The sequence below is a fragment of the Ylistrum balloti genome, unplaced genomic scaffold (genome assembly GCF_031769215.1).
Source record: "Ylistrum balloti isolate Yb309-2 unplaced genomic scaffold, AGI_CSIRO_Ybal_v1 Utg369846, whole genome shotgun sequence".
Classification (NCBI taxonomy): Eukaryota; Metazoa; Mollusca; class Bivalvia; order Pectinida; family Pectinidae; genus Ylistrum; species Ylistrum balloti.
The window spans coordinates 1,358,385-1,376,173 of NW_026782001.1; the positions used below are offsets into that span (position 1 = coordinate 1,358,385).

Consider the following 17,789-nt stretch of genomic DNA (forward strand, 5'->3'; position numbering starts at 1 on the left):
TTTTGCTTTAAGGTTGGTCTCTGTTTTCGTGAAGTTACAAACAATCCCTAATTATAATATATAGAATAGGCATCTCAGGACAGTTAACATCTGTATGCAGAGGAAATTACGATAAATGATATATTAAGCAACTTTCGTTTCATTGAAATATGTTTGTGGATTCAGAGAATTCTTTTCAATGCCACTTTTGCTATTTGGCATTGACTGGTCAGGAAAAGAATGCTGTGATGATCTAGACACCTAGCAAAACACCTCATCTTCATTTTTCTAGATAATATCGTATTGACTGAAAAAGAATTTAAATTAACTACAGTCACGGAGTTCGAGAGATCTGTATATGTATTTATGCATCATTTCATGAAATTTATACACATGTATATGGTATCCTTCCAAGTACAGCCGTGCATTATCAAGGGGTATCTTTCTATTCAAACTGTATAATTTTGTTTTGTTTTAGATTTGCTATTTTATTAGTTTTTATGCAACATAATATTTTAATTGTTAGTATAGTATTTATTTTTCTTCTTTCGTTTCCCTACAAGTTCCTCTACTCGGAAGATGATAGAATACAATTTAGGGGGCATTTAATTAGGCAGTATTGACCCTCACGAGTCTCCGCTGTAGGTTGATATAACATTGGTTCACTGCATGCTATCCATGATTCTCACTTCTTTGAAACACCACTATTGATTTTTCTGTCTTGCCCAATTCCGGTAAAATCAGATCGGGGTCGTGGACTTTGCCTTACAAAGAGAGATACAATATCCCCAGATTGGTGCAACAGGCGTTAGACTTAAGGCCCTGATACACTTGGTGTGATTGATTAAGGAAAACATAGCAGGTACACAGCCAATTAATATAAGGATAGAATAGTAGGCTTGCCACGATCGTAGGGAAACAAGCTGGAATATAAGCTTCATTCATAAATATCTTCATTCAGCTTGTATTTGTCATCACGAAGTGCATTGACATTCCAAATTATGTCAGTTTTGAGTAATGTCAAGAATCCCTAGTAATATTCTAAAACTGAGAATCGCAACACGTTTATGAAACGTCGCAAAAATTTACAATGACTGCATACACTGCAACAATTGACTAAAACAATTTCGTAGGCTCGAATATGATAGAGATTTGACAGCAAAATGAAATGGAATTTTTTTCATATGGCCTAGTAGAGACATCTACAAGCGGGATCGATATCAGGCGGTAGTGGGTGGGGTCGATCGCAGATTGAAAAAAGGTAGAAATTTTGATTGAGACTGGTTACAAAAATATATTAAACCATGGTTATGCTTACTATGTTTAATCTCCTCCTACTAACAATTAATACAAAAATATATAGCTGCCACAAGGTAAATCTAAATGTGGTATAATAGCCATCAATAATAAGGCAGGAGGTGGTGTACGTTTCTTCCAATCCCACAAGTAGAAGTCATCGAAGAGGACAAAACCTGCTGTTTGGTATGGCGTTGAATTGCATTATGCGTTAGGTCAATAAGGTCGGTCTCCATATGTATGCGAGTTGATCGTAAGTATTGAGTGCGTGTGCTTGGGAGAGGCTACGTAATGATAGTGTTAGCCTCCGTGCACAGAACTGATGCCGACTTCATTGTGCTATTTAACTGAACTTCCTAAACACCAAGCACAGGAGGAGGGAGGAAGCGCACGCTCCATTCAATTAAAGCCCAAAAATGAGACATTGGCAAAGTTGACATAAGGAAGAACATTGGAGGGATATATGATGATTCAATGTCCTTGCGTTTTTCGGTTTTCACGGCCACTTAATAGATTAATAATTTTATGATGAGGTCACGACTGTGTAAATAAATAAACTACAGCAAGCTAACATGTAATATTTTCATACAATATCAAACACGATTGCTATTGGTCAATACCAAATATCAAAAATCACACAAATTCGTTTTCGGGGAGAAATCATACTCTTATGTACTATTCTTAATACATTTAAACGTTGTAGGAATATATATGGATCTAAATAAGGAAAGCCCATAAGATACAACAATATACCGACGAGTTATTTTGTAGTGAAAAATACTGTAACGAAATAATCAGAAATAGGCAGTATTATAATAGGTCTTATGTAAAGTAGTCGTTTTTACAATATTCATGATGTAGCTTTATGTTTTGTTTTGGTTTGGGAATACATTTTCAGGTCCTATCAAACTCTTTTGTCATTTAAACCCTTATGTATACGAGTTAAGTGCCAGTGTTGAGTGTTTGCATTTGTGGAAGCTTGTGACATATTCGTGTAAGAACTAATACTGACTTAACAGTGCTATCATACTGAAGCTACATTCATGTATAAACAACAAGGTCATTATGGTATATGATAAGACAATTGTATACGATATTACATCAAAATAGTTAATGAAATCGGGATTGCTTATGAAAATAACAAGAAACCAAATTGACTATAGAATCAAAATCCAAACTCATTTAAACCAGAGCATAATGTGAACAATAGAAAGCTTTACATGGAGATCCCTGGAAAAGTCTTCTACTTCATCGACGACAAACGCCATGTTAACAACGTGCCATTTTTCTATATTTGTTGGCTGCTAGAAACTACAAATAATAAAGTTAACAGTATCATGGTTTCCTTTAACATTGTAGTTGTAGTGCATAAAGAGCTGCCAACGGCGAAATTTCACTCCTGTGATCTTGGTCACTCCGATTACAACGAGCGTGGGGAAGCGGTATTCATCCATTAGTTCATTCGTTCATTGCTTAATAAAGATCCAAAGAAAATGTTTCATGTCTTTAGGAAGTAATTTAAAGTTCATGAGTGACGCAGATCAACACTTCGATCTCCTTGTCGTTTTCATTGTGATAAGTACTTGCTTGTTCATTGTATTACAAACGTCTACTTTAGACCAAAATCTAATAAGCTGATGTAGCAATCCAATGTTGGCGTAGATTTGACTTCTTTGATTTGACAACTTCTTTTGATGGAAAGTATGATTAAAAGTCTAGATACATACTTACTGGCATGCCTTTGTGATTTTAGCATATCAAAAGGTGCACTTGAAATCATCCTTACTTTGCAAATGAACGTCTACTTTGTCTAGATCCTACCGACTTACTAATCTCTGTGGCATAACTTCTTTTGAAAGAGAGACGACTTACTACAGGGAATGGCTATATAAAGACATAAGTGTGAGACGCACTTTTGCTTTAAATCAATGCTCCAGTGATAAGATGTCGACCCATCCTGTCACGAACATCGCCAGCCATTTACGTCACACCTCTGTGTAACCATGTACTATATGCCAGCAGCAACTACAGCGTATATTTCAGTTGTAACTGTAATGATTTTTCATTAACTGACGAATTGAAATCGATCTTGTCGACGATTTTCTGGATGACAGCAAGCGCGTATCGATCAAGATCTTTCAGGACGGCGCGACAGTTTCCGTTTCCGGTGCCTGACTGACATCACGAACGAGAGAAACTACGGAAGGCTTTCTCTTATATCGATCATCAGGTAATTACATGGATGCCCCTATACAATCGAATTTTGCAATCCCACACGTAATTAACATTTCTAGAAATTGTTTAAATTTATGCACTTTGGCAGCCGTTGAGGAACTAGAATAACGTTGAGGTGTCGAAATTAGGAAATTATATGACACTTTCATCAGAAAACATGGCTCGACGTAATTAGAATTGGATTTTGACAACGTCCTGAAGAGAAATTCTGCTTCTTTTCGACAATTCAGTATGACACGTTTCAATTCAATCGACCATTCAAGATGATTAATATTGCTCATGTGGGGCGCAATGTTATAATTATTCATTAATTTACAAAACTCTTAACGACATAACATGTCTGCGCATCGGGAATGGATTAAATGAGAATAGCATTGAAAATTTAAATCAATACGTTTTTGAGACAAACGACACAAAAGAAATTTAATGTGAGATCAATTCCGCAGTATCTAAAAAGCGCGAATAAATTGTGAATAAAAAACCAATATGTTATATTTAAAATCTGCTAATGGATGGCGTAATGTGTTTAAGGTCACAAGGATCTCCATTGGTCTACGTTAGATAAAGGCTATGAATATAATGTGATATCGAACAAAAGATGATACAGGCTAGACAACCTATCATGTCAGTTCGCAGCTACTTTTACATGCCTTGGTGTAATAGCCACGTTCAGGACATCACAATTCCGTGTAAAGATATTTGTATGAGGTTGTTTTGTAGCGACATGATGAGAGTAAATAACATTCCTTGGTACGGATATTTCTATACCCAAACCATCTATAACAAACTTATTAATGTCGTACATGTTTAGAACAACATTACTTGTGACGATGATTAATAGATTTCAAAATTGCATTTTAACGGCAATGTCGAATTTGGGCAACTGCCGATTAAGCATCGTCTCGTCAATATACACAAGTATGTTTTGCGAATATTCGTTGCAGATTTGATTTCCAGATTAGAAAATAAGTAGTTCCGTGCCTGGGAAAACTATAAATACCGCAAATGAAGCGGAGTTCTTTTAATTAGACCTACCAGGTCGGCAAAATTCAGTAACAATATTGCAGTATTTTCTGACAATCGGTTTCCTGGTTAAGATCGGGATTCCTCATTGTTTTCTTTGAAATATCGATGAAAGAAAAACTGATCTTCTGAAATCGTTGAAAAACGAAATGTTTGTTTAATTTGTTTCCTTTAAAGGCTTTAATGGAATATTGCTGGTTTTTTATTGTACGTAGTCGTACAGTAAACACATACAGCTTCAACACCTTAAACATACAAAAGAGGAAGTTCCTTAACAATGTAATGACATCCCACTATGATGACTATATACTGTGCTGTTTTTTTCCACGTCTCAGAACGACCTACATTTATATCAAAACAAATCGCTAATTTAGTTTAGTATACAGTCGCTTCACTTCCTATTAACAGCCAAGTCATTTAAGGACGTGCCAGGTTTGGGTAGTGCAGGTAATTCCTTATTAAAATCCACCGGACTGAGGCCAGACGTCTTAAACACTCTGCCAACGTACCTCTTACTCATCACTAATGATACACTAGAATTATCCATGAGAACTGAATTCAGGTCCTGATTTGATTGCATCATCAAACATAATATTCACCATACTTCTGTTATACTACCTAATGATCAATAGTTGTAATTATACGTGTCTGATTTCACACGTTGGTAAACGTATATCAATTATAAGGGGTTACCAGGGGGATGTGATTAGAGGAAATCTTCGTGTCAGAATTTACAGCAAATTAATTAGTGCTCGTCACAATGTGCTATTTCAGTTGTAAGCAGCGACAAGTTTCCTGGTGACTTTGATGAATGCATTCGAAGAAACATGATCTCAAAGGACTGACAAATTAGTATTAATTATCTTAATGAAAAAAAAAGTTGACTTTCCTGACATCGAGGTTAAGATGAAATGAAAAAAAAATGAAACTCGATATTAGAACGTTTCGACTAACGGGCCGAAACAAGCGTCTTATGTGACGTGTTTAATTTACTTTTGATCAGCAGAGAAATACCTTCACGTTATAGGAATGGTATGACTGACCACAAGGTAATAAGTATTTAGTTACCAAACTTGGATAAAATGTGTTGGATACAGGTCTATGCATTTGACAATATCTATGGTTTGCTTTCCGTATTGCACATATGTCCATATTAGGTTAAAAACGACAGTGAAGGAAAAAGTGCTGATTTTCTCGAGATCGCTGTGTTGCAAATATAAGAAATATCACAGAACCTTGAAGACCTGTCGATACAACTTTCTGGATCACAATACTGCAGGTTAGAGTATTGGATGATAAATTACCTTTTCGTTCCTACCGTATGGTAGGTTTTTTATTTTTCCAACTGCCAGGGCCATACAAAGACAGCAGTAGATCTATCTCCGTTTCCACGAATCCCCCTTGGTAGAAGGCATGAATACTGTGGAAACGTGGTGTAGAAAAAATAAATTGGTTTACTATTTTTGTTTTGACATCATACTTTTGGGATAACATACTGAACAAAAATGTTTCTCGGTCACACTTAGGATCAATACTTTTCTATGATTTCGAATAAGCCTGTTTGGATGCGTTCGTAGTAAAGATGTGATCGGATGACGTCATTCTATCGCCTCAACATTAACACGTTTGTTACAACACTAAAGTGACGACCCCCGAATTCACAACAAAACTTGGTCCATTAAATCTCTGCAAAAAGGTAATGGGAGAGTTAATGAAATAACAAATTTCGGTGTACTCCACAGTGCATATGTATATAAAACCTGAAATGGTTATTGCATTTTAACATTAATCTATGGTGAGGTCACTGGAAACAGCAGGATGGCATCTTAGCTGCCGCTGTTCATCACACAGTCATGCTGTGAGGTTCGTTTGTATTGTAAAATGGGTAGATAGTCTCTCAATGCCAGTTCGCACCACACATAAGGTAGTATGTCTATTTCTCTCACTCATATTCAATATATTGTAATGAAACATCAAATTAAACTGATTCTTATTAGGAGATTAATTTCATATATCAAAGTTTTTCTTTAAACTACCTTCAGTTTGTATGGCTTCGGTAATTATTAGACAAAATAAAAAAAGCATTAAACGTTCATTTTAAAAAAATTCAATTTTAAAATTTAACACCAATATGTGAATAGAACCTTTCAACACATATTTGCAATTAGGTATATTCGTATCTTTACACAGTCTATTTGTTACCTTATATAGCCTATTCGTATCTGTTCAGTAATGAACATCAAGTGATATCCACTGACTACGTTATGTCACCCACTCTCTCCATTGTACATGTATATTCTCTTATTATAGATTTAACCGCTATTTTTCATTTCTCCCTTGACACTACAGTTCTCAGTTTCGGCCTTCAGTTAAGCGTTTGTTCCTATGAGGGAGGTATTTGGTTCCCGGCCGTGACACATTATCTAGCATTCATCATTGTGTTGGTGTTACGGCTAGTTCTTCCTTTGTGAGTATAATGTGGTCCTGTTGCAGCACTCGTCAGTATACTTAAGGATGGCGTATAAATTCATGTTCAATTCCAAATTATCACAGGGACGCTTGCACAAACGTATAGTAGCTTCCCGAACATACGGACAGTCAACAAATCGACTTTCACTTGCATAAGGAGGTCGTCCAAAGATGTTAGCTGTTTAAAACCAAACCAAGTATGTCTCGCTATATGATCAAACCCATAATATGCCTATGTAGAGCAATCGTTCAACACTACATTCCACTCAAGACATCGCCAGGAACGGATTGTCCAAGAAGAACAGTGGAGATAAAGAAACAAAATATTTCGCCTTTAAGTACCTCCAAAACATCCTGGATGCAGGGATATTTCTGATGGCCTAACTGAGAGAGCGATCTTATTAGTTGTATCATATGATACAAAAGGAAAAATAGGTTCCCGAAAAATAGCTTTCCTGGTGTGGGAACAGATTGTTCGATTAGATACGTGACATTACTACATTGTGATAACAAAAGGTTGTGTGCTTACTAGCCTTGTATTAGCTTTCTGTCATGAATTACAATAGGCCTATTCCTGTTATTGGACCCTCAGGGCTGTGATCGGTCCAACAATTTAATTCACGAAGATTACGAGAGACAATCATGTATAAATAGGAAGAAATGTCCTCAGGGGTTTTTGTCTAGGCTTCTATTATAATTTCAAAAATTGCAAGGTAATCGGGAAAACGCTATAGTAATAGGCTATTTGCATCTTGAAAGAACGAAAATAAAGCCTGTAATATAATGACTCGCCAATTCGGTTGAGAAATTGAAGTTTTGAAGTCACAGCGAAAACGTTAAGGTAATCAGTCAACAGAGGTCAAGGGTAGTACTGGCAGAACGGTGTCAGTTAGACGCTAATCGATCACCAATAACTAAATAAAACCAATATAAGTTATGTTTCTGTAACTTGGCACATGTGTATTCCTGTAAGTTAGTGATTGTGCTGTTCCAAGTATTTTTTCGACAATAAATCTTATATTACAGTTTCTAGATAAGCAAAAAGAACACAAAAATTGACTTAAATATGCTGGCGTGAGTGATGTTTAAGACATGTTTGTGATTTGACAAGAATATGACTATAAACGCCGATATCTAGTGCTCACAGCATGACAATTATTGGCGTTTACGTGTCTTGTCTTTGTTTTAACGTCCTAACAACAGCCAGGATAATATGAGGATGAGTGTAAAGAGAGGCACCGAGAGTAAAAAACAAAACCCTGAAAGAACGAGTTAATAGGACAGGAAGGAAAAGATCATTATACAAAGTGTTACAGTAGGGTAATAGATATACTTTTACCTATTTAATATTTCGTTGATTCCTTCAAAAGACGGTGAGATACCCTCAGTCAAATTAATCTGTATCTTATTGTTGGTTATTTGGTCCGAATTCTACACCATATTACGTGACAAAATCGTCTTTCTAACCAGGTTTTTCCAGTGATGTCTGCAGTCTTTGTACATAAGGTTTATATTTTACATTCGATATGCATATGTCGCAGACAACCAATAGAAAAAGAAATAACCTTAAATTTTATGCTTGTTGATACAGATCTCCAATATATCTTGTTTATGGCATCATTCTCAATATCGTTAATTTACATGTATCACATTGCCGAGACAAGTTGTGATAAACATATTATGTATGAATACATATATTTCAAGTAAGATAACCGGGTCTGTCACGTTTTGAAATGAGGCAATATTCTACAGTTGCACAACCATTTTAACAAAATTAAGACTCGTGGATTTCGAAATCACACATCAATATTTCGCTTCTCTTGCGTTTATTGAGGTTTTGTTTTCATTAGACCAACAGTATTCTTATGCAAAAATAAATCCAAACTGTTTCGTAATCCTTAACAATCGTTCTACTTAATCTCAATGCTACGAGCCTACACGTCTGTGACGCAATATGAAGCAGATACACGTGAAAAACATTCAGCTAGGGTCGTATACATAATTAGAGCATATCTATAAACTGGTTTCTGCTATCTTTTCCTCACACATTTAGCCGTAATTTCTCTCGCTCCGTCTAGTATTTTTACTAGCCGACGATGTTTATACTACAATCAAACCTTATCACTTTCTCCTATATTTCCTTTTGCATGGAGACGTACAGCTTTTCTTGTTTTCAACGATTTTCGTGCACTTTCAAATGCAAACAACTTTATTGCTATTCAATTACCCCCTGCACGTAGCTGCCAGTAGCCGTCTGATGTTAGAATATGTCGATATACTTCGTCTAAGGGCACTCAGGTTGATGCTGTTCGGGATATGTTTTGTCAGTTTAAGCCGTCATGGGAACCATTGAATGGTTATTGTTGTACTGAACGTAGCCTGAATCACTATGTTCTAAGTACGTTACCACGTAACCATTTGGTGTTGTCTAGACAGGAAAAGCTTATACCGATGTGTGAATGACAAGAGCTAATGTGCTACACAATAGTTTTTGCCGTTTTCGTACTTTAAAGCACCAATATATACATTTTCCACAACAAAGACAAAGAGAACATATGTATTGTGATTATTCCGATATAGTAAAAATTAACTTATCTGAAATATACTCAACGTGACATCGTGAGTTGGTATTCATATAAAAACTGATATTCGCTTTTTGTAAACATGCCTCTATTAACGATGTTTGACCAAACGAAGATGGAAAATCTTTTTGATATTTCCGTGAGAGGTCGGTATCTACAAACACGCCCTATTCATAACTCATAGCTAACCATCGAATGACTATATTCCTGTATTCTATCTGTGATATGACGAAGTGCACTTCCGAACGTTGTATAACATAGGTTTGTATTTTAAGTGAACCCACTTTCTGTAATTTTTATGTTTTGATATCCCAACAAAGTACTCCTTATAATATAGATACCACTCGGTTTAAGTATGCTTTAACATTATCTTTTCATAATTGCATAGTGGAAGTTTTTCTCTGAAATTTTCTTAATCTCGTACTGCCAATGAATATCTGTATTTGTTTTTCAATTCGACTGCATAGTTATCTTGTCATAATTTCATGGTGAAATATTGCAATGACTAATTTATCAAATCAAAGTAAATTAAGATATTTTAGTACTTTGGTCGCCTCCTAAAATTACCAAATAAGACCTTTAGCATCACTGACGTGTCCTAGGAGGAGGAAACAGCTGTATGGTGGAGCTTAATTAATTGATTGGTCCTTACTCTAAATTTGTATTCAAATGTGCTATTCACTCACTTATCTATTGTCAATTTTTTTCATTCGACTAGGTCACGGTTCAGAATATTTACATGTAGCTATTCTTCATTCGATATTATCAGATCAATATATTGAATTATAGGGCTAGTACATCTACTCGTATGGACTTTTCCTTCGATCCTTTTCTCAGTCGCCTCTTACGTTTGGAGAAATAACCCCTTATCATCATGAAGGAGTCTAAGAGAGGCAGCTGTACGATGGAGCTTAATTCATAATTTAGCTTTACTATATCTATAATTAGATTTGTATTTTAAGATTTTTTATTTACTTGTGTCTTTGCTACAGTAATAAAGCCACATTTTAACATAATTAATCTGACTTTTTCAACGATTACTACACTCCGTGTACTACCTTTCTGAATTCCTAACTGAAGAAGCGTATCAATTATCTGGTGATGATAGCTGCTTTCTGGTTTATTAATTGGTTTTGATATTTTGTATTTTCAAATTCATGGGACATGGCTGAATGTTTCCAATTTCTTTAATGTCACTATTAGATATTTCTGTGTCTTACAGCCTTCTAGACCAGCCTCTTGCCTTGATCCTTTTCTGCAACGCATCAAACATGGTGAAGTGTCCACTAAGCTATAAGATGAGCGCTGTAATTGTGATTTCCCTTTTATGTAATCCCTACCCCTAGATAGCGACTTCTTTGATAGACGGTGCATACATGTCTCAGTACAAACAGGATTTTGGGAGATACAGGTCGATTAAGACTATCGGAATACTTTATTATATCACTGATAAATGCCATATTTCATTTTGCAATAGAAAGTTAATAGTGTTTGAAACATGTTAGTCTGCCTAGTGAAAACTGTGTATTCATTTGAGAACATGTCCTTATTGACTTCGATTGATCAAGATATATTTTAGTCGATGAAGTGGAAGACGGTAACCATTCCAGAAAACTTATTATTTTACTTTAAGAGATACGTATATATTATACTTTTAAACATCGCCCTACTAAAAGCGTATGAAGTCATCACAGTCTGGTAATATGAAATATAGAAGACAATTAAATTGGCATGCTTATCATCGTTCTTCTCACAAAATATTTCCCCAGATTGATCTACTCAGGTGTTTCCTTTTAAAAGATTAATCAGTTAGGTCTATTTAGCATGTTTTAAGCGACAGAATATGTATCGTGCAACCGTGTTAAGTCTTTTCCTTCTCCAGTGTTATCTCTGAACACAGTCTTTATATGACCTTGTTCGTTTCAAGGACATTTGTTGAAGAAAACAAACTAATAATTGTTAATTCAAAAATCAAGATGACACGCCCTTTATGTGACAATTAAAAAAACAAAGGGATACGTCCTTTACACTATATATCGGGATATATGCCTGTCATAGCAAAAACAAAGAAAATACCAACATATCAACAGAATCTTAATTCAAATCCTAATTCAATGAAACTAGGACAAAATATGTCAAGTGAAAGATCCACTCAGAAAATAATAAACAATGTACAAGGAGAATGAGACCAGGTGTTCTGGAAGAATAAGCGTCTTCTGCTCCATCAACGGCACTCGCCATGCAAATGCTTGTCTATCTAAGTACGTAATGTCACGTTCTCTAAAGAGAACAACGAAATCACCAAGCATGTTTACAAGAATCAAGCATGTCCAATTTCAGGAAAGTAGAATATTTCTCAAAGAGACTTTATGACAGCTATGAAATTTCTCCGTTATTATCATCAACTTGCGTCTTTCGGAACTCTCTGTAATGAGTTTTTCTGTCAGTTGCTGACACCTTGCATGGATTTTTAAAAAATGGAATCAACTGTGACATGTAAACACCACAAGTTTATGATGTATGGATGTTGTTTCACTTCCTCACAGCACGGCCAATCTTCAAAGGAGGTGCACAGATGTTTGCTGTTTAAAAGTAAGAACAGTGAAATATAATTTACGAACGTAAACCACGTAATCGAAAAGAAATGCTTTACGACTCTATTCTCTTTCAAGTCCCTTCACACTTGTAACTCTATCAAAATATATTGCAAAATGCTTCAAGTACAAATGATGATGTGTGGCATTTAGTAACTAAATTCTATCAGTAAAAGCGTTTAAAATCTGCGTTGATTACCTTTGTTTGAAATTGTATTCATAACGTATGCATGACATAGCAATGCTTTTTTTGTTGGAGCTGGTGTATGCGAAACGGAATAATTTAAATGCTGATAACTAAGACGTGTTCGATGTATGTAAGTTCCAGGTTTGACAGTGCCTGTAGAAATGATAGTATTTTTCGGAAGATTGTATGCTGTAGAAAATTAAACTGAGACATGCTTTGTAATTATAATCACGAGTTTAATTCTCTGTGCCAAGATTGTTGATGTATCGTCGAAATTTTAAGGAAGACTAATTTTGAACTGTGGTACTCGAAACTACATAAGATAATACCACCTTTCACAACAAATCTAAGATCAGATTAAAACCAAACCAACCGATAAATTACACAGTATCGTGTAGATATTTCGTCCTTCTAGCATTCGTCATTAATGCTAGGGGTTTAAAGTTTCAAACTCTTGGAGGTAATGATAAGAAATGTAATCGTATTTTGTGAAATGCGACTTTGCTAGTAAAATGTGATGGTAAGTTCTTCCAACAGACCATTGATTGTCTATATGTAAATGTGTCCCTCTCTTAAATGACTTGCTTTTGTGTCCACACAAGGCTGAATTTATCAAAGAGCTTATCAAAACAGGTCAAAAAGACCTTACAAAGTCTTTCATGTTCACTTTCAAATGTGTTGATGACATCTTGTCTTTAAGTAACAAGAAATCCATTGACCATTGTATGTTTTTAATCGGAAGTGGAAATCAAGGACACAACAGACATCATTCGCTTATCTCAATATATTCATACAACAAAACCAACATATTTGAGTTACTCTTTTGCGAATTTTGTATTTTTGAATGGCAACAACCAGCATCTCTAGCATATAGTGTTTATCTGTCGCAGGTAATGCGATAACCAAGGACCTGTACCCAATATCACAATTGTCGTGTAAGATGAAGGCGACTGACAGACTAACTCTCATCTTGAAGCCTTGTTCTCATTTGAGAACTTGTCATAACGTCCTTGATTGACCCGGCTTTACGTCGCGGGTGTCATTGATGAAGCAGAACACACTTACTCTTCCGGTCTTATTGTATTTGTACTTTTCAGTCTCCTCTGAGCAAATCTTCCTGTCGTAGTTTTCTGCCTCTTTTATGTCATCTCCGTAGATATGTGCGCAATAAATGTAGGAATGAATCTGTTTGTGCGATATGAGGCCGGACATATTTGATGTTCGTTAATGTGCCTGTTGGTTGCGTTGTTGTATGCCTTATTCTCATTTGAGAACACCACATTTCCGACTTGGATTGACCAATATCTACATGGCGGGTGTCGTCGATGAAGTTACTCTTCATCTTGTGTTATTCTCTTTGCGGTTTTTAGGAGTCTATGTATAATTCTGTTGTTCATATTTTATTGAATATGAGTTTGGATTATGCTTATGTTGACGATGTAGACATGTTGGGGTTTTTATTACTATTTTTATGCAAATTGAAGTCAAGGCCACACATTAACGTCGATCATAAAGCATATGTTATGTTTGAAGTTCCTAATTGAATTGCTAGTTAGTAAGAACTCTTGCATTACTATCATGTTCGCATGGACGGTTAAAATGTAACTCTTGCATCAAAGCTTAATTTCTTACATCCTTTTTATATTCCAATAACGTTTGATGTACTATCAAGGTTGGTTCCGATTTCGTTTTTATGTCTGGTAGAATCGTTGCACTGAATATCTGCGTAGTGAATTATGAAATTTTTGCCATTATTTATAAGTTAACCATCACAAGGCCCAAACCTTTGAAGTTAAAACACGTGTTTAGGAATGACAAGAGGAGATGCTTCTTGTTTTCGTCAAAATATACCATGTTAACACCTAATGCAAGGTTTTTGGACGTACTTGATAATCCAAGGACCATAGCAATACCACTTTGATGTTCATATCACATAAACATTTGATTGCATTTATCAATTTTCATCTAGATATGTTTTTACACATTTATACTGTCCCTAATCTAATTTAATATATATATATATATATATATATATAACGGCTCATAAGGCGTTGCCTCAATTTTGGTGTTTTAGAGTTTGGAGTTTTGTGTCATCAAACAATAAAGACCAAATAAGGAATATACCCACAGATGAATCGATTAATTAAGTATCATCAAGTGCAGTCGTACGAAAATATAAAACTCTGGACATGTATGTGTGACATGATATATTCCCTGACTTTATAAGATTAAAGTACTGAAACTACTCCATGTAAAAGTATACAATAAGCATATTTCAAATATATCAATATAATCGTTTTTTATTCTTTTCCAGGTATGGGATGGCTGTTGCCCAGAATCATACATATGCGGTATTCCCATATATCAGGTATGTCAATTTTACTTAGCCAAGCCTATTATTTTCCTACAGCCATTCTGTTCCCTTAACAACTACAAAATCTACATTGTTTACAATTGCTTTGTTACCAGCAGGACGCTCCACAGGTTAGCAAGATAGTTTACATGAAATAGACATTCTCCCGCGCGAGCTACATTAGTATTCAACGCATGTATGTATGCATGTCAATTAGCTTCCATTCGGCAAATGTTTATACTAGTATGACCTATAAACGAATTAGTGTACTATTTTCCACGTGTAATCACGTTTACTAATATGATTAACAGTTTAATAAAATAAAAAGTAAGAAATCTGGTTAAAGAGTGATTATAATATTTTCCACGTGCAATCATACAGATATGATTTAAGTACAAAAAATAGATGGAAAATATGACATCAGATTAAAGTTGGTTTTTTTTTCTTCTTATAATTCTAAAGTACTTTCACTTTTATATATGTTGTCACTGTAAAACAACCACAACACTATATCGAAGGGTTGTCAGACAAAACAAAAATGGGACGCGAGTTTTACCAGATTATAAGGGTCGTTACTGGGATACAATTGTAAAATTGATGGTAAATGGCGGCTGGCATCATGACGTGAGACTGGAGTCCCACCGGTCAGCGAATAATGCACGCAGTCACGCCATTATACAACGTAAAACTGACACGCCACCTATAGGCACGAAATAATTATTTAGTTCAGGAGACATTTATGACAATAAGGTTATTGATAAAATTGTTTCTGATGTATTCATCCGTCACGGGCTAGTATTAAACATCATTTAGGAATTAGGACAGACAGCGGTTCCAAGCTTTACAAATAACATTGGACGTGAGTTACCAACGGGTATTTATGTTGCTCCTTTAAGGAGGTCGTGGTATATATAAAACCTTGTCTGGCGTCGTCTTCACAAATGTGTTTATGATAAAATACTTTTCCACTTTCAAGGTACTCTATAGCATTGAACTATATCTTTAAAATACAGCAAGGCAACTAATTCCTAGAACTCCCTGTAGATTTAATTTTAATCTAATATAGAGAAACTATCGGTCGAATTGGAATTTTGCGCATCATGAATTGGTAACGAATCGCCTTTTCCCGATAACTCATACCAAGATAAAAAAAAAAAAACGTTGTTTAAATTGTCGTCTTAGAATTATTTCGATTGGAGAAATTGTTCTTGAGTAAACACTTTGACAAGGTCGCAGAAAGGATTCTTCAAAACGTGCCCGCCAGTTGATTGGTACTGTTACTGTTCTAGGCATTGAAAACCTTTTAAAAACATGTCGCTAATCCTACATTACATTTACAGTCTTCAATTCTGTTAGGTTTACACATAATCAATATCGTTGTCACAAGTGCCACCGTCGGCGTCTCGTGGATATAAAGTGAAAACTTACACGAAATGCCCCATTGATTTTTAGGAATATGTATGAGTTTTTAATGACTCAGGCGAATGGAAATTGAAAAATGCGACAAGAGGAAAGGACAACCATCATTTACAAAAATGCTAGATACGGTTTTGTTTTTCTTGAAAAATCTTATATATAACAATTATGACACATCTGTGTTAACATCAATCATTTTGTGCTTCCTTGTCATATGCGGATGTAGAATTTATGTCTGTATGCTAGAATCTGTCAACAACATTCCTAAAATAAGTAGAATAACAAATTACAAAATAATCACCTGTGGCAGTAACTTTTGTTTGTTGATCAAAATATGTTTATCGATCCCAACTTTTAAAGTTTGCAATGGGTTAAATTAATTTTTAAAAAACTACTTACAAAAACTACAACAAAAAAGTCGATAAGGTTAACTTTTAGCCATCCCAATTACGTTTATAACATGTTCAAGATGTTTAAACACACACAAATTAGTAGTACCACAGCAACATACAGCTTTTTCGTCTTTCCAGGACTTCTCTATAATGCTAAAGGGATAGATTTTGAAACCTAGAAGGCGACTGAGGAAAAATCTAAATTGATCGGAAGATGTATCAAAATCTAGTTGGGAAGGTGTACTGACCGCATAATTCATTAAAGTTCTCAATTTTCGTGTTTCTGATAATTTCAAAAACAACTACAGGTACAGTAGTGGCAACGCACAACGCACAAAACACTGCGTGTGCACACCGTGCATAAATCATTGCTTACTATTACGGATTGAAAAATAAACGGAAAATGCGTGTAGTTCTGACTAAATAGCGATTACAGGGATATCCAAATTGATCGGTTAGTAAAAGGTTATACAGGTCATTGTTAAATCAACAGTTATCGAAATAGCACTGGACGCTGCGTTAATTAGTGTTTCGCACCTCAAGGAGAGGCGAATGATGTGCATCGGACAAGGATTTTTTTTTTACAGTTTTAGACAGATGCGGATTCGTACCTGCTAGGTATCTTGTTTAACAAGCAAAACACTTCAGATTATGTATTTTTGTTCTTTAAATGATAGAGGAAAATAAGAGGGATACAGAAGTAATGAAATTAACCTCTAAATTCTGACCGAATGAGATTTCAAAAGATTTGTCACCGAGACAAAACGAAACGTTCATTAAATGCTAAATTATAAAATGGATATATAATGGGTGTCTATACATTAAGACTGGTCACGTGTGCCACATTGTAAACATTATAACAATTCGTTCTGTATCTGATAGATACATATGTCTGACCTACAGATTTAAAGCTTAATTAGGAAATATTGTACTAGTTGTACTATTACATATTAAAAAAGAATCCATACTCCTTACTTATCTATATGTCATTTCTGAATGTATATCGACCACTTTAGAATCGTACATATGTGATATAGAACCGCATAACGGACTCACAGATGTACGATAGCTTATCTTGTCCAGTTTTCCTATCTTGGGAGCATCTCGCACAGACATCGTGCACACATCACACGTCGTGTAACGTTGTGCAATCCTACAATTATTCATGTATATTCTGAACCGTGTTACTATTCAAATCAATCAAAGCGTGGCATGCAGATAACGGCAAACCGCGGGTACTAAAACATCTACCAACAATCGTCT

At 35.3% G+C, this 17,789-nt stretch overlaps 1 protein-coding gene across 2 annotated transcripts in view; it reads left to right on the forward strand.

The window, feature by feature from the left end:
* LOC132545402 (DNA damage-regulated autophagy modulator protein 1-like) overlaps positions 1 to 17,789 on the forward strand; it is an 88,201-nt gene that overhangs the window by 52,185 nt on the left and 18,227 nt on the right. For both annotated transcript variants that reach the window (XM_060209092.1, XM_060209093.1), the window contains exon 3: positions 14,680 to 14,733. In XM_060209092.1, the coding sequence (XP_060065075.1) occupies positions 14,680 to 14,733 (54 nt within the window). The remainder of the gene's footprint in view (positions 1 to 14,679; positions 14,734 to 17,789) is intronic.